Source organism: Rhipicephalus sanguineus, chromosome 8 (genome assembly GCF_013339695.2).
Source record: "Rhipicephalus sanguineus isolate Rsan-2018 chromosome 8, BIME_Rsan_1.4, whole genome shotgun sequence".
Lineage (NCBI taxonomy): Eukaryota > Metazoa > Arthropoda > Arachnida > Ixodida > Ixodidae > Rhipicephalus > Rhipicephalus sanguineus.
The window spans coordinates 6,779,430-6,805,314 of record NC_051183.1 but is presented as its reverse complement, the minus strand read 5'-3'; the positions used below and the strand labels follow the sequence as shown (position 1 = coordinate 6,805,314).

The 25,885-nt window shown below is 46.9% G+C and overlaps 1 protein-coding gene across 1 annotated transcript; it reads left to right on the top strand.

Moving 5' to 3' along the window:
- Window positions 1–2,057: 2,057 nt before the first annotated feature.
- On the top strand, window positions 2,058–25,681 carry LOC119402584 (neprilysin-1-like). The gene is made up of 7 exons (XM_037669724.2): window positions 2,058–2,338; window positions 2,905–3,015; window positions 4,065–4,306; window positions 7,868–8,192; window positions 19,881–20,071; window positions 20,694–21,068; window positions 25,447–25,681. The coding sequence occupies exons 1-7, from the start codon at window positions 2,141–2,143 to the stop codon at window positions 25,679–25,681; spliced, it is 1,677 nt and encodes a 558-aa protein (XP_037525652.2). The 5' UTR covers window positions 2,058–2,140.
- Window positions 25,682–25,885: the final 204 nt, after the last annotated feature.

The following is a 25,885-nucleotide window of genomic DNA, read 5'->3' as shown; positions in this document are numbered from 1 at the left end:
ATACTTGCCAACTAGATCAGCTCTGCTATTCTCGTTTATATGTATGCCCATCTGAACAACGGAATCACTGTTTGGTTACTCTTTTCTCTGCACAGCTACGCAGTCAAACAATAAACAACATGCCCGAATATCCTCATTTCGGTCGGCCTCATCGTTAAAGTGCGCTACAATGCCTCCCGGATCGTCCATTCTAGCTAGCCGATCGTGCAGGCAGTGTCATGACTAAGTATGTAGATCCTGGAGACAGTATTGTATTATGCCGCCAAAACTGCAGCAGCCAAGGAACACCAAGGCGCTTGAAGCGTTTCAATTTCGCCTCGTACGCATAAGCCCCACTATAGCTTGAGACCAAATAAATTGCAGAGGTTGTAGGTTCACTCTCACGGCAGGTATATTTGTCTCGTCTGCAGTAATTCATTTCCCTTTATGCTATAATTCGCACACTACGTTTAAAAACTACAAATAATGACTTCTGTGTCTTCTTGGCTTCGTTGTCCGTTGGCGTCGTTAAGTCATCTCGTAAGAAATCAGTGGCACCTCTGTTCTTGCAGGTACACTTGCTACACCACCCAGTGCAGCGAGGCTGCGGCGTACCTGAAGGCACGCGTGCTGCAGGAGGGTGGCGACGCGTGCAACAACTTCTACGACTTCGTCTGTCACTCCTGGTCGCACCATCGAGCATTTGCACAGTCTTTCATCGAAGACCTCAAGGGTGAGGCAGGATGGTCCACTGAGACATGCTTGTACCATCGTTAACATCCAGGCAGCGGGGAAAAAGAGGAAATAAGAAAAATTGCCCTACTCCGACGCCAACGCATTGATAAGCGCCAGAACACTCAGTTCAATGTAAGAATGAGTGTGTTTGCGTCTACGAAGATTTACGTTCGCTGCCAGTGACACTTTCAGGAGAATTTGAAGTGTGGCATTTATTATCATAATGAAAGTTAAGGACAATGTTGCAGTGGGAATGAACGACATTAGAGGGATATGGATGATGCCTCGTCTATCGCACGTACGTTGGCATGCATTATTGAATTCATTGTTAATCCTTTGCTAATCTCGGGAATGTTCCCTGATGCTCTGGAAATAGCCACCCGTATAACATGAACTCGCTAATTATCGTCCTTTATCAATATTATCTGTTTTTTAATGTATTTGAAAGCGTAATATAATTCAGGTTGCAGAAGTTTCTGAAGAAGTATGCAGTAATCGCGGTCACTTCGGTTTCCAGAAGTGAAAGCCGGTACAGCAGGCACTCGTTCACATCAGAGATGAAAGTATGGAAAATTTCGAGAACAAAGAAATTCTCTCGAAGCGTATGCTTATATTTCAGGAGATCTTTTGGCTCTGTTCGTCACCGCATATTATTATTAGAGATAAATGCATTTCGGTGCCCGGTTCGGAAGCCGCGTCCTCGAGCTCAGCCACGTGATACATTAAGCGCTGAGCTACCACGGCCGACGAGTATGTAACCTGGTGACGCAACTATAGAATGCCGTTCTGAATGTACCCGTTGGCACCTAGACATCGGCACTTGCAATCTACCCGCCATAGTGGTCTAGTGGTTATGGTGCTCGATTGCTGACCCGAAGGTCGCGCGGTCGAATCACGGCCGTGGTGGCCGCACATCGACGGAGGCAAAATGCTAGAGGCCCGTGTGCTCAGATTTTGGGGCACGTTACGGAGCGCCAGGTGGTCGAAATTTCCGGAGTCCTCCACTACGGCGGCCCTCATAATCATATCGTGGTTTTGTGGAGTAAAACCCCAGCAATAGAACATTTTCATAATTGTAAAGCTGGCTTTCCTGCGATTCAGTTAGCCCAACTAATGGCGGCTAGTCCCTTCTGAAAACAACGTGTCCAAACACGGTCCGTTTGCGCTATGACGCGGAAAATGTAGACTCGGCTCTATCGATATAAACGCGCAGACAAGCCCCAGCACGTGCAACTAGGACCTCCCCTCCACTTGAAGCATGACAGGTGCCGCCATTAGTTGGGCGAATATGCAGCGCAGGGAAGCGCACTTTCGGATTAATGAAACCTGCTAAATACACCCCGCAGATTCGTTCTGGAGCGGCGTAAACCGAACTTTGCTGAGCGCTGCCAAGCCTCCACCACCGAGCCCCAGCGGAATCCATCTGATGTACGCGCTTTACGGCAGTTGCCATCGCTTCATGACCACGAGGAAGCCGGTGCCAGACCGGGTGCGTTCGGTCTTCGAGAAGACCAACGCGGCCCGCTGGGTTACGGGAGCGAGCTACGCAGAACTCGTCAGGCAGATGATCCACCTCGCATTGAACCTCGGCATTATCACTGTCTTCGAGCTCAAGTTCACCAAGGTTAGCATGAGTCAGTGAAATTGCTTTGGTACTGCTGTGCCGATACGGATTTTACTTGTTGAAATAATTCAAAGGCACACGGGACAACATTGTCTCCAATATTGAAGATATAATAAAATGATCACAGAAATGTTACAATGAGCAGTCCCTCCCCATCACGATTAGCTGAAGCAGCAAAAACAAATGCAAATTTCGTCTGTAACTGTAAATTTATCTCTAGGTAGGAAACATAGGAGTAACGGACCAGCCTACAAAGAACGCCAAGGATGTTTTACTTGAACTTTTGGCACCTTTGTACCTAACGCGTCGTCCCTGGAAGCGTCCCATAGTGTCGGATTAATCTCAATACATTGGTCCGTAAGTAGCGAGAAATGCATTATTAGACAGGCCAAAGCTTCATTTAAGGCCAAGAACAGACTGCTTCAAAGAGACCGTGGACGTGTATATGCGGAATGCTGCTTAACTGCTTGAAAAACAAATTGTTGGGGTCAGACATGTCAGTAGCGATGACGGCAGGACAAGGGAGCAGGGTTTCGGGCCTTCTCTCATAACTGACCGATCGACAGGTTGGCGACTCTGATCTCTTGCACATTAGCAAGGGAAGCTCCCTGCGCTACAAGGCGACGCCCGTGACCAACGAGCGAATCTACCACGACTACATCAAGGAGGTGCTCCAGGTAGGCTTCTGCTGCGCCCGCACAGCTGTATTTGATGCCACGTGAAACTAATGGTACTCGACTTATCGGTGTGTTATCGTGACACCCAGCTGGGCAATGTGTCCGTTGAGCTGCAGCAAACACTTGGCTAAGAGTTTATCGGGGTTCGGTGGTAACTGAATGAGTGGGCCCCCGTCTCCGAAGTGATCTTGACCCCCTGTTGTATTTCTACGTACCATCGTGAACAAATAAAATGTGACGGCTTACAAGCACATTTTCTTCGTTGCCGATTTTTGTGGCATGGCCATGATTTTGACGTTTTATTAAGCTCATTGTTTCAGACAAAAAAAATGTCTTGGATACAAGGGCAAAATGCAGATGTGCTCTGCCTGACGGGACCCTAGCACGCGAATGCACACTCAGGGCATAGACGACAGAGATAACTTTCTACATTGATAATAATATATACACAAGCAGTTCCATACAAGGCGAACAGAATACATAGTTTTGCAATAATAAAGAAAAGTCACGAAACAGCAAATAACGAAACCTAAGGAACCTATGAGTACTGCATACACAACTTGTTGATCTTGAGGACATGAGAGGAGGTAAGATCTGGCATATTTTTTTTTTTTTTTTTTGAAAGAGTACAAGGACAGTGATTTCTGTATAATTTCTAGAGCCTGTGTATGTCTGTCGAGAAGATGAGGAATTAAGTATGCTAGCATTCGGGTACCACAGGTGGTTCGCACAAGCGGAATTCTGTAACGGTCGTGTTTGGCTCTGTGCCATTTCGGGCAACTGCGTACGTGACAGTGTAATCGATGTATTACTGGCAGCAGGTCTGATCACATTGCTGTTCGCACTTCATTTGTCCACAGCATTAGGTTCATTGCTCGACACACAGACATCTTATATTCAATTATTATAAGGACTATCGCAAATTAATGTTAAATTTGTGGGTTTTCACTTCCTCCATCGTCAGCCTTGCGCGCTGTAAATGTCCTTAAAGGACACTTCACTGGTCTTTACTGAGTTGGACATGAGTGCTAGAGCTGCGTGGAATTCAGGTGATCGGCTACAAGTCACACCTGGAGGGTAGCTTCAGCTACGTGGACACCATTGACCGCAGCGTGGAGGCCAACTTCGCGAAGCAGTCACGCACCAAGTCAGCAAATTTCACCGAGCTAGGCACGCTGGACAGCAGGGCGTCCGCGCACGTGTGGCTAGAACGCATCAACCGTGACGTGGCTCAGCGTCACTGGCAAAAGGAGGACTCCGAGATACTCGTCACAGGCTTCAAACAGATCAAGTAAGCAGCGCACGGCTCTTGACAAACCGCAGGTAATCTCAAGAGAACTTTTTGTTGGGCGAGTTGGTGTAGGCCTACGTTCAGAAAACGATGTCCCGTCTCCTTTCTTGTGATTGTATTTTTTCGCACCTTAAAAGCAAATATGGACAGGTAATCTTACTGATCCATCAAGGCGCTGTTCCTGTTCGACTTGATAGGCTGTAGTCCCAGTTTCACCATTAGGAAACTAAAAATATGTTACGAACAAAACAAAACAATGAAGGATATTAAGTGCACTGGCTACGCACGTGAACTGCAGAAGCTAAAGTTGAGTCACCTTAGCTAACGCTGAGGAGAGCGCACGCGACAGCCCTTGCTTCATTTTGATGATTTGATAGCGCAACGCTAACAGAGACGAAGACAGAACATGCAAGGACAAGCGCGTACTCGCAACTGAAATTTTATTGAAAAGAAAAAAGAACATATAAATAGAAAAATACAGCGCCAACTGCACATAACCTGAACTGACAAGGCGCCATCTAACAGACGATGGTTACCACTAATCATAAATTCTGTGCGAAGCAAAGAAAGGAAAAAACACAGGTTTGAAAAATTCTACAGATCCCACGCGTTGTGGAAATCTGTTTCATGCGAAACTAAGTGCACTTCATGGTGCAATGATGTGAAGATTATACGCAATTTCCGTTAATGTACTCCTCCGGGGTCGAGCCATGCTTCAATATAGCTTGCTGAATCATAGGGATGCAAATGTAATGTTTATTAGAGTGCTATAAGAGTGGAGCCAACAATGGAAACACAGACGTTAATCTGATATGACGCCTGTATCGCAGGACTACATATGCAGTGTTTATTGCTTTCTTGTAAAATTAGATAGTCAACACTACAACCACAATTGAATTGCACCGACATTACGCCTGCATAGGCTGTTTTTCCAAACCAGTTTATAGACCTGGCGTGGCTCTGTGGTAGAATACCTGATTGTCACGCAGAATGTTTGGGTAGGATTCCTGCGCGGATCCTGATTTTCATTCTTTCTATTCGTCGGGTCAACGCTGCCGATGTCGGTTATTCTTAATGATCTCGCATTTAAATTACTAGTGCCTGTTCTCGCCGTTCCCGGGTAGATATAAACTGTCAATCACCTGTGGCGCATACCCGTACACCGCGGCCCGTGGTAAACGGGCATGTACCATACGTGTCTGGAGGAAAGGGTTTGACGACGTACGCGACAGGATTTTCACGTTATTCATGTCACGACCCGACAGTCATATTCGTCAAATGCTCTTACCCTCCAATTCCAATTTTGGTCTACACCAAGTTAAGGAGGCGATCGTGAGAGCACCCAGACGTAGGCGGCTAGATAGATAGATACGTAGATAGAAACGCTCAAAGTGCAAAATGTTCGCTAAGAAATGCTTCGAATTTAAAACTTCGAGGGTGCTTGAGCTTCGCCTTCAAGAGTAGGACGCGATCGAGTCCCGTGCGCGTATCGCCTTCTCAACTGCTAGCCTCGCTTCGGCTCTCGGTGGATGCCTCAACCGTGCCGCAAGGAAACGAAAGTCTGTGCGCGTATCATTAGCCATTTCAAACTATCCTAGAATGCCTACTGCAAGTACAATATTAATGAGAACTAACAGACAATAATGCCAAGGCAAGTACAGTTGTTAAGAGCCCACTACGCTGTAATTCTTCCTTTTTTTTAATCAGCGAAGGGCCCACTATGTGTCCGTAAGGCAACACGAACCTTCACAGCTGCTCACTTTGTTGGTGCTCTTGATAGGGCTGCTGATGATGATTTAATATGCCTGAGTGCTTTGCAATGGGTGGACCTTGAAAACCACCAATCGTTGTGCAATTCACGCGTCTTGACGCCTGGCGTGGTACTACGCTTCTGCCATGCAACGTTAAGGAGACTCCTCCCACTACGTGTCATTCACGTAGTGTTTCTGCGCGAAGAAGTGTCAAGCAATGGCATCGCTCTGTGGTGCCATGCAGGAGGCCTGGGTTCGGTTCTCACCCAAACCGAAGATTTCTGTTATTTTTTTATTTGCCTCTTTCTCGATTTTTCACTCACGGACAACGCTCAATTTTCGCTCACAGCAAACGACGCCGACGCCAGGAATTTCTGAGAAACGAGCTCTTTAACGCTATCGCGTTATCTCTGTGTGAAAGAACGACAGGCGGGGCACATATCGTGGGCGCCTCTGCTCCCACGAGACACTCATTAAACCACTGACTTTTGGTGTCATTCGTGTTCACGCTGCCGATTCTACAGCAGGGCTGTTATGCCCGCCGTTAGCCGGTTCACGGTGTCAAGCCAGGACCAGCCGAGTGCCGACCGGCTCTGCTCTGCCCCAGCCTTGTGCGACTCAGTGCAAGCTGGGCAAATTTCTTTCACTCATGAGTCATACAAGTGTTTTACCTTAATATACCGGTTCTTTTGACCCTCTTTCCTCCCTCGGAAGCTTTCTGCGCCTTATGTTGCTTTACTTCCAGGAACGCGAGTTTTGGCAGCATTCGTGTTCAAGCCGACGAGGGCGGAGGTCGGAATTATTTACCCCTGAGCCATGTCAAACTTTCGCCTTGAAACAGCGGAGACAATGAATGCGTCGTCACCGTCCAAATGTAGATGGTACTGTTCTGTTTAAATGCTACAGGATGTGCATAAAATGACGGCGATGACATTAGTTTGTCAGCTTTATCGCTCCGATATCATTCCAAGAGCAGGCTCTGGTCTTGAAAAAAAAAAGAAATAGACCAGATTCTGGTCTTTTTCAAAATAAGGCTGTGACCTAAACGTCGACGAAATAAGTCGAGTTTTCTTGGAATGCTACCTCTGATGTTTTTGTGGCAATCAAAGGCGTAACTCGGTTCTGACGTCAGCGGCCGCCTTTCCAGCGCCCCCGGCGGTCACGGTTTCGCTATCGCCATCGAAACTCGATGATGAATATCCCAAATTACGTGCAATTTTTGTGATTTCTAAAAATTAGGCACACCATAAATTGTGATGGTCTACAACTTTCCCATATACACAACTGGCCTCAAGTCAATAATTAAATATACAATTGTCAAGTTTTCGTTAATTGATCACTTTATTCTAACTTGCTGCGTCGAAGTACTTCCGCCTGAACGTAGAGTTAGTGTACGAAGACGACAAAAGCCTGGCTGTCGCAGCATTTTTATAAACTCTCCATATTTTCTAAAAGAAAAAAAAAAACACCCAGTATACTCAATATGGTGGTATACTGGGCCGGTTTGTGCAACATATTGTAGATTGTACGACCGGAAAACAGCAGGAATAGAAATAAAGTTTTTTCCTTCCATTCCTGCTGTTTTCCGCTCATACAATCTACAATACCCAGTATACTGATATTGCATGGACTGCTGTGTCGATGTATCCTTCCCTTTGTAATTTACTGCTTGCTTAGTATCCATACTTGCTTTACCGTTCACCGTTTGTAGTCGTGTCCTTCGTTAAAGTCCGCCTGAAGTCTACACCTGTGATCGTCAATACTGAGCTCTCGTGAGAAATGCGGATGACAGAGTGCCACCCTTTCGCAGGACCGTCATGGGCATCGTGATGGGCGGTGGCCTTCGCAACGCGACCGCCTACATCACCGTGCAGGTGGTGATGGAGGTGCTGCGCTACGACTTCTTCCGGCGCTACGAGCAGCAGCACGCCCGCGACGTGGTCATCATGTGCCTGAACACGACGCGCCAGTTCCTCTTCTACACGTGGCCTGCCCTGGTGGCCAACCTGACCATCAACAGCAGCGCCGTCGAGGCGAGCCGAAAGCTGTTCGACGACATCCTAGAGGGCGTCGTCGACCACATGAACCGCGTCCACTGGCTGGAGCTGCCCTCGCGTCTGGAAGCCACCAGAAAGGTCCGAATTTACGCCTCTCAACACGATAATTGCCGCAGGAAGAACGGACATGCATGGCGGTTGGTTTAGGACTCCCCACAAATAAGGACGTGATACTCGCATCTTGCCGGCACTTACTTCACCTGGAGGCTTTAAGCAGAGGGTTCAGCTTAAATTGAGGACGACGCCATGGAAAGGAAAATTATAGGTGTGAGCTTAAGGGACAAGGGGAGAGCAGAGCGGGTCAGGGAACGAACGGGTGTTAAGGACGTCTTAGTCGAAATCGAGGGGAAGGTCTAGTAATGTGCAAATCCAAGTGCACCGAAACGAGAACCGGGTTCGGCAATACACACGCTCATTAATTATAACGTAGAACTCTGTAAAAACGTCCTCGGCGGACGGCAACGCCCACCTGTCCCCTGCCCCAATCTCAAGCACGTGATTGCTAGCTTCTATGACTTGATGTCGTTGGCGGTAATTTTTTGTGTTTCGTGACTGTGAGCGAATACGCGCCACGTGCATGTGGGTGAAATGAAGCTTAATGCGTTGAGAATGTTTTAGCCCGCTTGCGGGAAGTGTAACCGATTACGCCGTGTCGGCGTTGGCTATGTGTCCGTGAATAAGACGAAAGTTGCGCGTTCCGTTTTTATGTTCTATAGTTTAAGAAGCATGATGGCGATGCGTGCATGGAGAAGTTTCGCAGTGTAGATGTGGCGGCCGTGAATCGCTATACTCACACATGCGCTAAACTGAGGCCACAGCTGGGCCGCTATTGAGCGTTGCTGCATCATTCACCGCTCCTCGTGGCCGGCTGATCGCATCGACAACGCGCGAACGGACCATCGCTTTGACGAGTGAAGAAACACGAACACCGTGCCGCTAACGCGCAGACGGCCGGCTAGTTATTATCCGACAGCATCCGCTGCTTTCCGTTTTTTCGCAAGTACAACGATGCTACTGTGCACGTTGCTTAAGATAAGCTTGACAGTAACATTTTAATTAGCTCATGTATTCACATTGTAATTATCGTACATATATTAGCTGTGCTGTAGGGTGCCGCAGAAGCTCTCCCTTACAAAAATGGATTTAGACAGTCTATAGAGTGTCTGTAGACTTCTTGTAGTCGAGTTCGCCTTTATGTAGATTTAGTATTTTTTCTAAAGAAAATCTTTTGACAATCTATAGACAAAAGTTTATAAATGCTTGTCATCTTTTGTCTAATTGCGTTCTATAGATTGTCTATAAACAAAAGTTTTAAAAACGTATGGTTCTTTTTTTTTCTATTGTTAGTCTATATACAATCTATAGACAAAAGTTAAGTTGATGAAGTTTGTGTTTTGTCTAATCCCAGTGTATAGATTGTCTATATACAAAGGTTGATAAATTGGTGTTATTTCCTATTGTCAAATCCCAGTCTATAGACTGTCTAAAGACAGAAGCTAAAGTGGAGTTATTTAATTTCTTGCTGAAAATAAGGTTTTTCATTGAAATTTTATCAGACGTGTGTACTTTATGCAATTTTGCTACATTTTTGTTCATATAACATCTAAGCATGCACTCCTTATTGCCCCATTGGGCCCTAGCTGTAAGGTATGTTAAAAAAGAACTAAGGGGGCTCATTAATTAATTGAACCACAATGTGAAATTGAGCAGGATTGCGTTTTTGTATATCTCATTAACACATTCTGGCGCACATGGCACATATATATTTCCCCTCGTAACTCGCATGCTCACATTAGTGCTAAAGATGTTTCCACTAAGTATGTCGCACTCTATGGCTCACCGACTGGATGTACTGCAAGGACTGTGTGGTTCTTTCCGCCTTCGTTGCTACAATGCAAAGGGCAATGTATTTCGTCGAACACTGGAAATCGCAGGTTTGAAGCGGGACGATGGGCAAACAGTGAACAGAGTACAACAGCTCTTTTTCAAGACACAAATAGCAGGGCCCACTGCAGTGCTTTCATTTTTGTTACTATTCAATATACAGTATTTCGCCATTCTTTTCATATACGAAGCACTGTGCCCAGAAACCAATTTTGTTAAAAATATTTTGCGAATTAGCTGTGGCCCTTTCGCTAGCTCATTATATTTGTTCATTTTCACGACATTTTCAGAAGTTAATATGTTAATTAAGATGTTCTTCAACAAATATGCATTTTTCTGTTTTCATTACGACGACGTGCAATGTAATATTAAATCGTGTTTCAGTAAGCGATTTCAAATTGATAATGTGTGTATGCACTTGCTTACATCTCCCGCTTAGAATATATTAATTTTAATTAACAGGGAACATCAATAAGAAAGAAATTGCAACTGAATCGCCCTAAGGGCGAGTCATCGATGGTGACACTGGCTCGGTGCAAATTTCAAAGAGATATCACTCGGCACTGCAGACACTTGCTGTCAAAGGCTCAAGTTTTCCACATGCTTGTGATCATACACACAGACACGGCCGTGAGGGCAACAGCTGTTACAGATAGTAGTAAAAACGGACCGTTCGTTACATATCCTGTACACGAATGGTCCACGAACGGTATGTTTAAACAGCAAGCACTGGAAATACAATTGAAGAATCGCTCAGAAGCGGCCTCCCCACTAAGAAGTTGCTTTTTCGTTCAGGCACTGCCGTGAAGGCCAAACCCCATATACGCGAAAATGCACGCGACAGCGACGAGCGACGCGACGTAGGTCGTCTTCGCGCAAGCGGTCGCTTCGATGGGCAAACCCCATTCACGCGACGCCCTCGGCGAGCGATCTCCACTGTTGCTGGCATGAGGGCGTTCACTCGTACCAAAAGTGGCCCGTTCTCAGCGGTATGCGATGTAAAATACGATGTTTTGTTGCATAATGGTACATAAAATGTTTATCATTGTCTTGCAGCATTTTTTTCGATCCCATCACTGCTGCTACGTGCTGCCAAGCCGCGTCACAGACGGCGCGGGTCCCAGCGTTGGCGTTCAACAACGTCAACATTGCGCTCGTCGCCGTTGGTCATGTTGATGAACGTTGTTGTTGATGTGCGTCGATAAGAAAGTGGCGGCAATCAGCAATACGTCACTGATGCATCTTATTCCGGTGTTTTGCTATTGGCTGCTTGAGCACAGCACTTCCGGGCGACGAGCGACGGACATGCGACGGTTTCCAAATCTGAAAAACCGAGCGATCGCGCGAAATCGACCACGCAACACGTCGCGCGAACGACTTCTTTCGTCGCTCATAGCATCGCTCGTCGCTGTCGGGGGGGGGGGGGGGGGGTGATTCTTGATAATAATAAAAAAACAGGAAGTGAAGAAAATTGAGAGCCCCGCAATTGTCCATCTCAGGGGATGACACCACAGCAGTAGCTCTCAGGGGGGTGGGATAAGGAGGGATTAAAAGAGTAGAAGGAAAGAGTAGGAGTGGGGGATCCTGTCAGCGAAGTTCATGGACGGGGCACGATGAGCAGGTGCACGAAGACATCACGGAAAGGCGAGCCTTAATCGGTGAGAGGTGCTCGGCTGGCTGACGTGGGAACCGTCACGGCACGACGATCGGCCAGAGGCACGGACATCACAGAGAGTCGAAACTCAATCCGAGAGAGGTGCTGGGCGTAGCGGACGACGCAACCGTTCGCAGCGGCACGACGATCGGCGAGAGGCCGAGTAAACTCGGCATCGCGGACGACGCGACCACCACGCATGAAATCCACCGAGAGAATCGCGCTGTCGCGTGAATTTTTGCGCATATGGGGTTTCGCCTTGAATCGTGAAGGCGCGCGAGCGAACACGATAAGGAAGGGGAGAAAAGCGAGAACCGGTGCGGCAAACGAACGGAAGAGGGCGCGCAGCTGCAACTCAGTTTCAAATCGCTCGCTGAGCGAGAGCCAATCAGTTCAAACCAGGGGGCGCGCAGGCGCACTGACGTTGCGTTTAAGCCGTTCAGGCAGTTGACGCATTTGAGGGTCGTTGTGAAAGAAGTTCTTGCAGCGCAGTGTGTAATGCCGAAATAAGTTTGTTGCGCGCATGTATTTTTACCACGTTGATTAATATTACGTGCCGGTATCGTCGCTGGAAGTCGTGGAATGGACACGTACTTACACCGCGTGTCGGGACGGACGCATCGTTGTTTGACATGGAATCGTTGACGGCCATGTGTTGTAGCCCCAACGAGCGCGAAGCTTTGAACAAGATCACAAGCGCGCGCCTTTTGACGAGACTGTCGCCACAGCGAATATCGCTCTTCGGTGAGTTCAAGAACGTTGCCAAATCGCGTGACTGTGCATGACAACTTTGTGTAGGTAAGATTGCCCGAGCGGCGAGCTGCGATAATAGAGATGGTGTGCAAGAGGAAGTGTTTGATACGAAAGTATGCCTTGTACTAGTGTCTCTGCCTTCTGTGGTGTTCGTTATACGCTTCCGCGGAGCCGTTGCCGTGTGCGTCGATTAGAGCTAAAAACAGCCTGAAGAATATGCGTTGCATTGCGCGATGCTATGCTTGTGTTATGCAGGCCTTGTGTTGTTTTGCCCTTCTTCCTTGACTGTATGCAATGCGGCATCCTTGCATGAAATGACGTGCACATGCCTTGTCACTATAAAATTGAGTCTGCTTTTAAACATTACTGGTCGCCCCGTACCCTTTCTGTGGTGGAAATGCAACAGACATTATCGTTCAATAAGCATAGTTACCCGCCACGGTGGTCTAAATATATAGTTGTTAAGGTGCTCGACTGCTGACCCACAGGTCGCGGAGATCGAATCCCGGCCGCGGCGGTCGCTTTGCTTGAGGGCTCGCGAAGTGCTTGAGGCCCGTGTTCTTAGATTTAGGTGCCCGTATAAAGAACCCCGGGTGGTCAAAATTTCTGGAGCCCTCCACTACGGCGTCGCTCATAATCGTGGTTTTTGGATGTTAAAACCCATCAATTATTGTTATAAGCATGGTTATAGTTAACTAACGTGCAAATCAACTTTATAAAAGTAGACGGGTGTGCAGATAGACACATGTACACACACGGCGCGGTCATGCATACGCCATGCTGCTCAGAGGCTATGTGTTCGTAGCTGCGTCGCCGTGTACGGTGCCGCGCTCGTTTTTGCAAAGAATGTACGTAATTGTTCTATATTAAATATTTTAGTCTGTCTGTCGCAGATCGTAGCTCTTGGGTGTGTACAGACACAACCAAATAAATCGATTAGCCAAGGGAAAGCATAGCGGACTTTAATTGTTGGCTTTAACTGTAGTGTAGTAATAATGGCCTAAATTGAAATGGAATAAAGTGAACGGAAAATCGCCCTTTGCGTTGATGGTATCTAAACGCCCAATGCTCAGCCGATTGAGCTACGACGGAAAGCGCTTCGCCGTACGCTTTGCTGGGCATTTATGTATGTGTAGTCCCTTGGAGTGTTAGCCAGTGCCATTCGTACTCAAGGCGGCGAGTGTGGAACACTCTTCTTTGCCAGAGTTTGTCACGTGGCACGCGATCTTTTCCATGAGGCGGCAGCTCACCGATAAAACGTCGCATGCGAACTTGAGGCATAAGTCAGCCGGGGCAAGGACTTCGCGGTGAATGAAAGAAAAAAAGGGGATTTTTGGAGGGCCTCGTTTCTTTTTTATACACAACCAAAACGATCGAAAAGATCCCCTACTTTCGTAGATTCAGCGAGGGCGTCGCCCCGGTAGACTTAAAGCATCAAGTTAGCATGCGAGGGTTTATTGGTCAGCTGTATGTGGTGCTAAGGCCCCGCCGCGGTGGTCTAGTGGTTATGGCGCTCGACTGCTGATCCGAAGGTCGCGGGATCGAATCTCGGCCGCGGCGGCTGCATTTTCGATGGAGGCGAAAATGTTTGAGGCCCGTGTACTTAGATTTAGGTGCACGTTAAAGAATGCCAGGTGGTCCAAATTTCCGGAGCCGTCCAGTACGGCGTCTCTCATAATCATATCGTGGTTTTGGGACGTTAAACCCCAGATATTATTATTATTACGTGGTGCTAAGATCAAGTGCCACGTGATGCCCTCCGTCGAAAATGAATGTTCCAAACTCGCCACCCGGGCTACGTGCGGTGCTGGCTGAGACTCCTAGGGATAACAAATACATAAGTACCCAACGAAGTAAACGGGGAAGCGCCAGACGTGTAACTAGAAGGTTGTGTATTCAGATCCCACCGACGGAAAGGGTGAGTTTTCGTCCACTGTAATCAATTTCAACGTACGCCATTATTACTACACTACAATTAAAGGGACACTAAAGAGAAACAATGAATCGGTTTAGATCGATAAATTGGGCTCTGAGAACTGTAATGTCGTTAATTTCGCCACAATAGGTTTATTAATAGAGGAGAAAACCAACGTCAAAGTTTCATTTTTAAATTTCGCGCCGAAATCTTCCCGCGTGACGTCACTGATTTCAAAGTGTATCTTATTTTGACGCCATTTGCTCAATAAAATTACCCCAAACTTGGTATGTCAAGTTTCTGGCCCCCCTCAGAGGACAATGTACTTCATTTTTACCGATTAGGAACTACGTAGTCCCTAGTAGGCGCCGTCAAAACATGTAACGTCACGGCGAATGGTGTGGAAACTTCAAGGTGGCGTCGCCACCCACATTTTGTTTTTGCGTATTTTCGTGCTTACTAAGCATCTTCTCGCAGCAAGCGTGGTGGTTTTGGTATCGTGAAAGAGTAATTTACTAATATGAGAAAAATCGTTTTGCTCTTCAGTGCCCCTTTGAAGACGACAATTAATGTCCGCTATGCTTTCCCTGGCTTAATTGTCTGTTCGATTAATTTGGTTGTGTCTAACAAAGAAACGAGGCCCTCGAAAAAATTTCCATTCGCTCGTTCATTAGGTTTGTACACGAGGCTCACTGTAAGGCAATTCAATTGTCTGAAACACGTTTTGAACTGGTAGTAACATTGAGTACACACATACAACTACAAACTTAATTCATTCGAAGTAGCACAGCACGTATATGTAAATTATCGTTGGTGGATGTGAGCTTCAGTTCAATTAAACTTGTTAAGCGAGTGCATGCTCTCCTTGTTGCTGTATCTGTGTGAGAAAAACTGGGGCAAATATTGGTCCTGCCACTCCATATTTTCATTGTTTGATGAACCATAAATTGTCTGTATAGTAAAAGTTCTATTGACGGAGAAGTAGCTTCGTTACATTGTATGCAAAAATGGGTCTGCATTTGTTTTTCGCGCATGCTTTGTCATAAGTTTTTATATTTTTGTATCTTTTTCTGATTAAAGCTCTGTTGTAAGTCAGCGCTTGTGCTTGTCATTCTTTTCTGTGTGCTTTGCATCGTTTTCTTTTCCAGAATTTATTGGGATAAATTTATACATCACTAATCTACAGGAACTGCCTCTAGGCAATCTGTAGACCACAGTATATTTGTGAGGTAATAAGTCCGTAGACACTCTATATACTGGGTCATAGGAATAGCCTATGGATAATCTACAGACATTTGTCTGTGGATATTTTATAGACAAAAGTAAACCAAAGTAGATTTATATGAGCCTATAGACTTTTGTTTATAGACATTCTGCAGACATCGGTTTAAACGCATGAATTTTTATCAATCTACAGACCTTCTATAGCCAATCTATAGACTTAGACTTTCTTGTAGACTGGTCTATAAAAACGAGTGCGGCCACTATTCCATAGACTGTCTATAGACCAGTCTAAAGAATTCAGCTATAGAACGTCAATTGATTTTATAGACAGATGTCTACAAACTTTATATGGACTATCTAAACATATTTTTGTAAGGGCTAATACCGGCTTCATCGGTTTCTTCAGGTTCCCCAACGACGACAGGTACACATGTTTCCAGGCTATGCGTTTTTTTAAAGAATAATTTGTGACCTTGTTAAAGTGATACCTCAGCGTTTTCGTTTTTCAGTGCGTTATAACTAATACGTGTGTGTATGAAGATCCTACTTCACTGGTATTTCCCGGACTGGGTTCTAGTTAACGAGTGTCATAAAATGACACGTTCCTGTGTTCGCCAAGCTGTGTATGAAATCCACCTAAAGCAATTGAAGCGGCGGTGTCACAATAAGCAAAGGAAATAATTTGTTTCTCCCTTCCATCCTCTTAGCGCTTTCAGGCGGTGCATATAGTATAACACTTGTAGAGATGCCTTGGGACATGGTTATGGGTTACCCTCTCCAGCGCCTTCTAGTGGGTCGTCCTCTTTGGTTGCTTGAAAAAGAACGCCGCTCGCGCAGGGAATTCGTGCCTTGCCGTGACTGTCGCCATTACTCATTGTCGTTCAGTGCTGTCTATTAAACACCTTAACACACTTCATAAGTTGCTGTTTCATCTCATGTCGCCCCGCCACGGTGGTCTAGTGGTTATGGCTAGAGACCGGATTTTAGGTAAATGCCTATTTTGTTCCTTCCGCTCCTATCGCGCCACTTTGGTATATGAGCATGAATCAGAGGTTAAGAAGGGCTTTTATAGTGTTCTTACAGCGCCTATAAATGCCTATTTTTGGCGTTTGTGCCTATTTGCCTACAAATGCCTAGAAATGCCTATTTTCAATATTGAAGGGTAGAAGACTTTTAAGGGCTCGTTTTTCTTTGTTAGACACAACACTTCTGAGAACTAACAGACAAAATTGGCGCTTATATGAATACTAATTAGCCTCAAGTTTCGCTCCCGGGTGCAGTTTCAGCCCGTGAGTCACGTTGCCGCACAACATTGACCGTTCGGAACTCTATGGGGTTCAACCTAGTCCTCTAGTTCAACCAACTGCCGGAAACAACCGCTAGCAGCATTGAAGTGGGACACGCCGGCGAGCATTCGCCGCCGCACTGGTATGACGCGAGAAATTGGCGAATGCAAGACCGCAGAGAGCCGTCAGCGGAAAGGAGAGTGAGGAGCAAATAAACAAAGAAAAATACCATACGCACGCGGCTTTTGCTTTGTTTATTTACCTGTATGGTGTTCACTGCAGTAGCGTAGCCAGAATCTTTTTTGGATGGAGCGGAGGGGGGTGGGAGGTTCAACCATACTTTATGTATGCTCGTGAGTGCGTTTGAATGTGTGCATGTATATATATCCACATGCAAAATTGAAAAGTTTCGGGGAGGGGGGGGGGTTGCACCCCTCACCCCCCTCTCCCCCCCGCTTCGCCAGTGGTTCACTGACAGAGGAGAAATTTAGCTCTACGCGATTCGACTCGGCCAATAAGAGGAATGCCTCCCTTCTCGTCTTTTAGGAATCTGGATATCTGCTCCTCTGCTCTTCTCAGTAATGCCGAAAAGGCACCCGAGAGTGTGTTGATTCGACAGTGGACACTTGACTCATCGCGAAGAACACAGGAGAGACCGTGTTCTAGGAACCATGCGGAACAAAGCACAAATACACGGATGTGTTCAACTTTTGGCGCCTTTGTGCCATCTTAAGCAACGATATTTTTGCTTTCCTGCCATAGATAGAGGTCGCACACGTCTTCGTTTGAAACTATTTGCATTTAGGTCAAAATTTATTGTGCCTATATTTACGATTTTAGAAGCCTAAATCGTTGTTTGGCTGCCTAATTTTGGCACCTAAAACGAGCTTTTTTAATGCCTAAATATCCGGCCTCTAGTTACGGCGATCGGGATCGGTTCCCGGCCGCGGCGGCTGCATCTTTTATGGAGGCAAAAACGTTTGAGGCCCGTGTACTTAGATTTATGTGCACGTTAAAGAGTTACTGACCCAAAAATTTTGGCCTCGCGTTTTTTTGCTGCAGTGTGTTGCTGGGGGCCTGTTAGTCATAACACGGCACATCGTTTGCTGCAGCGCGCGACAGATAATTACAGGCTCCTCATTACCGACCAGTGTCAGTTTCGGTTTCAAAAACAAGCCTCTGGGTGCAACTATCACCACCTAGCGGGTGCAGCGCTCGATCACGTCAGCACACAGAACTGTGACGCACTTCCGCGCGCTTCGCGAGCAGCCGCCGAGAAGTAGGCTGCTGGAGCAAAGGCTGTGTTCCAATTCTGGACAGCATCGTAGACAGTCTACGCTGACAGCTTAGAAGACAGCATCGAGGTCATGTTGTCCGACAAATGGAACGCGTCTAGAAGACGTCTACGCGACGTGATGCCACTTAGCGTCGAGAAGAGAAAGCTAAGAAAAACAAACGTAAATGTTCTTTCTTTAGCCTCTTTCGTGTTCAAACCTATGAAAAAATTAACGTAGCTTACATTGAGCGCCTGGAAAAGCGCCTACTGGTGTACAGACGACCATACCGGCGAGATCCGAGATACGCGAGCATTGCGCTGAGCCGCCATCTTGTTTGGACAGCAAAGTAGCCTGCATTGTTTTTGTCTTTCTCGAAGCTGTCTATTTTGCCGGCTACGTGAGAATTGGAATGGGACTTAAGATGGCCGCTGTCCACTTAGCTGTCTATTTAGCCGTCTACGGTGAGTATTGGAACACACCCAAACGCGGCAAAATAAACATGTCGGCTATGACGTCATCATAACTTGTTGCAGCGTGGTCACGTGAGGGAAGTAGGGGGTCCCCAAGAGTCCCCTTTGATAGAGTTACTGCATATGCTACCTTTAGGTAGCAGAGTTGCGCATAGGTCCGGCTAGCAACCACAGCTATGCGGGGAAGTCACACTCCGTTTTTGCAGGCGACATGCCTACCGTGTCGACGATTAAAGGGCCACAAAACCACCAACAGACGCTCGCCTGCTCCTCTCCGTGCCTTTGCTCTGTCGACAACAGCCGCCGTGACGTCACCTGTATGATTAGGTGACGTCGCGAGCAAGAGACGCTGTCAGTGGGCAAACAAGAGCCTGTTTTCTGCCAGCAGATGCGCGCGCTTCTTGCGTTTCCATCTCGGACGCTGAGGAACAGTGCTGAGGAAGGGCCCTCGGAGAGGTGGATAGACGAGCCGATGAACGCAGCCTAGCGAAGGAAAGAGCGAAACGAGAAAGCGCGTGCAACTCCGCCAGCGTTCGCTGTAGTCTCGTGCACAACTGCGACGCCACAACTAAATTTCGACCTCTGGGTGGTTTAGGGGCCCTTTAACATGTCTGGCGTGTCGAAGACCGGCGATAAACATTGGCTGTCGATGGCTAGTGTTAATTCAGTTCGCTGCAGCGGCGGCGTCGAGAAATAACAAAAATTGGCCCGAGCGTCAGCTTCTCCGCAATGCATGGTTGCTAGCGGCGTTTGGAAGACAGATGCGCAACTCTGCTACCTAAAGGTAGCATAAACAGTAACTCTACCCTTTGAGGGTGTCAGTAGCACGAGGATGTCGATCGCTCACGCAAACTTCAAAATTCATTTAAAATAACTTCGAAGCTATATTCGCTGTTGGTATTTTTCAGAAATATCGTGTCAGTACCCCTTCAAAGAACCCCAGGTGGTCGAAATTTCCGGAGCCCTCCACTACGGCGTCTCTCATAATCATATCGTAGTTTTGGGACGTTAAACCCCAGATATTAGTATTATATCGCTGTCATGTCATTCGAGACTTATAGAAAAATGAAAATATAACCACATTGGCGTGGTGCAGGCACTTCATCCGTGTCCCATTATTTGTTTAAATTTTTTTCGGTATTGTTTGTATATAAAAGTTAATTATTCGGTGCTGCGAACCTTGTCACTGCCACACGTTTGCCGTTTTTACCGAAGTCGGTGACATAAAGTTACCGCTCGGTACAGAAAATGCTTGCCGTAATGCGAGGCGTCACTTGTAAACTGATGCGTGCACGCATTACAGGTGAGAAATGTGCGCCTGATCACAATCAACCCGAACATCTCGGACGTGTCGGTGAGCGTGAGCCGCCAGGTGAACTACTCCAAGCTGAGCAGGCCGCCCGCAGACTTCGTCAACGGCTACATCGAGGCCGCCCAACTGGACACGCTACTGCGCAGGGAGGTTGGCAACGAAGAGTACGGCTTGTACGGAAAGTAAGCAGTCGCCACTGTGCTCGGCATCCCTATCGTTTTTGATGACATTCTGGTGTCTAGTTGCCGGTGGCTGTTCTTTCAAAAAAAATAATTGTCTCATGTTACATGAAGTGTAATTAATGGCACACATTACATTGTCTTAAGTATTCATCCCACAAAGTTGAATGACCACAACGCATCACAACAAGCCCTCGGGGCGCTCACGAAAACTAAGTGGCTGATGGACGTAGCAAATCTTGGACAAACAAGGAACGACAAGTTCTTACTATAGTCGGATGCAACTTTAGGGCATATGGAAGATTCTTCTAAGGTGATTGGTTAGCAAAGCTTATTCGAATAGTTAAAACGGTTGATTACATTTAGTTAGTTAGTTAGTTAGTTAGTTAGTTAGTTAGTTAGTTAGTTAGTTAGTTAGTTAGTTAGTTAGTTAGTTAGTTAGTTAGTTAGTTAGTTAGTTAGTTAGTTAGTTAGTTAGTTAGTTAGTTAGTTAGTTAGTTAGTTAGAACACTTCGACCCTGGACACTTCCAAACAGTGACCGTATTTTTTCTTTAAACTTCTGACGTTGCGAAGTGGCAGTAGAGATAAGCTTGAACAGCCTGAGCTAAGAGCTGTAATCGACAGACTCCAGCTGGAGGGCGACGTGGCTTACCTGAAGCTGTGGAGCCTTCGAAGTGGTGCCGAGCTGTTCCTGCCAACGTTGCTGTCGAAGCCGCCGCTGTTCTATCCGGAAGCCGGCGATCCTTTCAATTACGGCACCCTGGGCGTGCTCATAGCTATGGCTCTGAGCAGCGCCGTGGGCCACATGGGGGCGCGTCTGTCGGCGTCGGGTATTGAGGACCTCTGGTGGACGGACCAGACGCTGCACAACTACGACGAGGTGATTCGCTGCTACGAGGAGCAGTACCGGCGACTGAGCAACTCGACGGCCTCCTTCTTGGACGAGCAGAGGGACCAGGTGTTCCTCTGGACTCGAGCGGCGCGCATCGCGTTCGACAGGTATGTCCATTCTCGAGTCGGCTCTCTTGAATACCGCCGACGTCCAAGATTATGCATAAGCTGCACATCACAAAATACAGTTCTATTAACAATTGAATTGAATTTAGTGGACCTTGTTCGCAACAGCATAAGCAAAGTTGCGGGCGACCCGGAAAGCAAAAGCTGGTTAAACAGCTTGAGAGTGTCACCCTACACACACGTCGGCATAACGGTGGTCGCAACGAGGAAAAAAATAAATAAATCAAATTTACATATACAATATAATTGCTGGAGTTTAACGTCCCAAAATCACGAAAAATTTACATATACAGCGCGTTGTTCATGGATCACGTCCAGGTATGTAGCATGCTTGCACGTGCCACCTGTAAGGGACTCTTTCAATAAATACATTTTTTATAAACACCAAAACAATGTAACCATTTCTCAGTGAGTTTCTGAAACAAAAAGTAAACGAGTTTATGGTAATGATGTTATGACAAGAAAAAGTATCCGTAGTGTTTTACATGAAATTTGTGCGATGCTAGAGAGCTGTTCTTTACTAATTGCATTTAGAAATGTTGGTAGCGTGAACCGTAGCTTGTGTTCGCCATTATTAGTGCGACATTTTTTATTGTGCCATTCTTCCGGTTTACGTGTATTATATTTTGCTGCGTTGACTTGTATTCCTGCTAGGGCTGTTTCTCTTCACTAAACCAGATTTATGCTGACGGTTGTAGATGGAATTCACTGGCATAATGTTTTGTCTTACAAAAATGTGTGAAAGAGGTATAGACGTATCAGTCGAACCTGCACGCTTGTTGATATTTTCGTTTGTGTTTGTAACCAGCAACGTCTCCGATTGGTCTCCTTAGTCTGGGGATAGACGATTGAGCTCGGGGTCCTACGGGGTATAGCAACGCGTCGCCAATGCAGTTGCTCAGCGAACAAGACCGGCGCTGCCTACGTACCGAAAAGCTCGACAACGTTAGGCAAGCTGCAACCAGTGCACGGAGCAGAACGGCAGCAGCGATTGAGCCAGACACGAAAGCTCAGCGCGGCGAAGCAAGATGCCAGCCACCGTCTTTGACTCCTGCGCTAACGATTACTTCGAAAAGCACTCTGATAAGGACTGCTCGTGTGCGATTTGTACATTCGTCTGTAGCTTTCCCGTTACATAGGTAATATCGATAACCTAGGAAGAAGTAAATTAACACAACTGATCTTTTCTAACAACGCATTTCGATGTTTGTACAATGTTTTATGAGGACGCTAAAGAAACTGAAAACTATACGCATAAAAAAAAGCCCACATATATATCCCCCTTTGCACGCCGCGTATAGAGCAACACTGTTCATGATAGCACTCACGGTAACCAACATTAATGGCGCATTTGGTGACTCAAACTTTCTGGAATGCCTTTTTTTTTAATGCAGAAACATGCGTAGTGAACTGATAAGAGCAGTCTTGTCAGTTCACTACCGTTTTAAGACGCAAGGTAAACTTGAAAGATGCGTATTATAATAATTAATAATTGTTGGATTTTTACGTCTGAAAGCCGCAACATAGTCACGAGGGACGCCGTAGTGGAGGGCTCCGGAAATTTCGGCCACCTGGGTTCTTTAAGGTGCACTTAAAACCTTGGGCATTTCGCCTCCATCGAAATGCGGCCGCGATTTGATCCCGCGACCTTCGGGTCAGCAGTCGAGCACCACAGACCACCGTGGCGGGTTAAAGATGCGGATTGCCTGCAGCCGCAAACACTGTTACTCCTTCATCTTAGCGGCGCACTGGGTAGTGTGACATCGTGAAATGTTGTCACTCGAAGCTGCTGAAGCCTTCAAAGCTGCTTTCAGGCATCTACACTAAAAAAAAAAATCGAGGGAAAAAGAGTGCTTAAAATGTCCTCGTCATTTTCTTTGATCTTGTCCCTGCTTTAAGTAGTCGCACTACGTTCTCGGAATTGCGCAATACCAATTAGCCCGTAGTTGGCCGCTTCCAAGAAAGGGAGTATTTGGGGCGTCTTTCTAGCTCAAATTTCCTCAGCCGTTCTCAGCCGAACGTTTTCTGCTCACGCTTACCAGCACAGTCGCATGCGTTCAGCGAAGAAGACATCGCTGAGCTTTCCGTTGGTGTAATTTGCGTCTGTCTGTCGACGTCAAGTACAATAACGCCTCAAGCACCGAGAGTTTGACAAAGCTTTCCGGAAACAGTCAAAATGGTCTCGAATACGGTATGTTGCACCTTCTAGACGCTAACGTAAATCAAATGCAAGTGTCATTTGGGAAGTTACGAGTCACACGAAGACGATAAATTCTACACTTTCGATAAATTCCAAGCCGACGGCACTCCCTCAAGCAACGGCGCCATGTCGATTCTTCTGCTTATCTCATCTGCTCGCCTCGCCAGTCGTGTTATTCGAAGCCTGTGGAAATGCGGAACAGTTATCCTAGGAGCCGTCCGTCGTGTGGATACACCACTCGCAACCTGAGTGCGCGGAGTTACTTATGTTTGAGCCACCTTGAATTCGTTTTGCGCACTCGTCGTCAATCTATTCAATATTACGGTCTAGTTTCCGAGTAGAGCGGAGGTGCTCGCTGCTGAGTGTCAGGCGGTTGCGCTTTTGCTCCATGTGGGAGTGGGCCGGGAGGCAACAAACGGTTACCTAAAACTCCCTAATAATGGTCGTCATCTACCTCGCATGCCTTTCTTCGCGACCGGTACTTCCATTTCACGAAAGGCGTGCGTGCGAACAGCGTGACATAGTTATTATTGATAGGAAAATGCCGAGTTATTCTAGAGTTTTTGTGCGACGAAAACGACTTTCAAAAGGGTGCAGTTTTAATCGCGATACATAATGTTAAGAGACGACTGACCGCAGGCTTCAATCTAGCTTTACATTGTCGAGACTAAACGAACTCCGAAATTCTATGAATACGCAGTTTTGTACAGGCACGTGAAGAAACGCGTCTGGTGTTTGAGGCCTGGCATATTGATAATAGTAGTAGAGCATGCGTGAGCCAACCATCGATTAAGTTCCATAAAGGAGAAATCAAATGCCCGAGCAGTTATCTCTCACCACGCGTGCCGGATTGGTAGGTAACGCCTCTTGCCTGGGCGTGGCAGATACGTTTTTGTGTCTATGCCTTCTTTTGCGCCTCTTCGCGCCTTTTTTCAGTTGCTAGTCGGTGTTCGCCGTGTCCCGACATCTCTCCTGCGTCCGTGTTTGCACGCCCAGTCTTTTTAACACAATGTTTACGTTCCGCTGTTTGTACCTAATAGCAAGAACCCTACTGAAACGTTCCGTATGCCATTCCAATAATTCCATGTTTCCATACGGAATCCATGTTTTCCGTATATTTTCCATATGTTTTCTATATGTTTCCGTAGGATATCTTACGGAAACATACGGAATTATTGGAATGGCATACGGACCATTTCAGTAGGGAACGCCCATGCGTAGTCATTATTCCGGTGCGAATTTTTTCTGCGCGTTCACACTTGACCTCGAAGAAGGTGAAAGCGGCACAACTCACGGGAAATTCACTCGCTTCGCCGCCAAAGCGGCCGGAAAACCAGGCGGCGAGCCCGACGCGAAAAAATCGGTCAGAGACCGATTTTTCCGTCAAGCGAAAGCGGATCGCCTTTCCGCTTCACCGGAAGCCGTACTTTGGCTGCACTAGCTTAAACCACGCGATGTAAACAACGGCCGGCCGCAAATTCAACATGGCCACCAGGGCTTCGGCGGTGGCTCGCATCGGCGCAATTGCGAACTACCCGTTCAGGATATAAGGCGGGCTAGTTAATGTCGATTCATCTTCAAAAGTGCGCTCGTTGCCTTATGTCCTGTACTTTTTCGTTTGTGTCTGTGTTCACAAAGCGCACTTTTGAAGATGTACCCGTTCAACACGACAAAACTCACAGCCTCGACAAGGACGCGTTCTTCGAGAGCCTGGTTTGGATTAGGATTGCCGAGAATACTGGAATTCGCACAATGTGAAGCAGCAGCGAGTCGGCGTGCCGCAACATATCTCGGCTTTGCACAGCCGGGCGAATCCGCCGCCGCCGCTGCTTGTGTGCCCACTTATGTAGTTTCTGCTCGTGTATCTCCCGAAACAACGGTTTGAAAAGGTGAAAGCTATTTCTTTTCCGCGTTTTGCAAACATTACTTGAATTTGCTAAGGAATTAAATGCTCGGTAAACGGACAAAATAGAATGAATTCTCCAAGTGGCGAAGGCGGCTTGCAGGAGGGGCAGAACAAATGTGAACATTTTCTACGTTCGCGAACGCGGTTTTCCGGCCGCTGTGGCGTTTTCGCTTTCTCTCGGCTTCTCAAGTGTGAATGCACCTTTAGAGACGTTGTTGACTCGATCTCATACGACGTATTGTATGTACGCGCAGGTACCGACTCAAGTACAAGGCGCGGATTACGCGCGGCCGCGAGCGAGTGCAGCACGACCGCGTGTTCTTCATGCGCCTCTGCCTGCTCACGTGCACCAGCCGCGAGGAAGTGGGCGACCTGTGGCCCCGCTTTCGATGCCACATGCCGCTGCTCAACATGCGCGAGTTCTCCGAGGCCTTCTCTTGCCGCACGATCGACTTGCTGGGCGCCGAAAAGAAGTGCCCCCCACTCTGACTCTTTCCCGCGCGTCGGTGACAACGCTTGATTCGCAGTTTCGATATATTACGTGTTTCTTTAAACAAGTATACCGTGTTTATTCAAGTATTACGCTTCCTGTGACGCTGATTTGTGGATGGGCTTCGTTCCATTGCGTACGACCACTCATCTCTACTGTTTTCCGCTCAGAATTTGTTGCGTCAGCCATTATATGCAACCGTA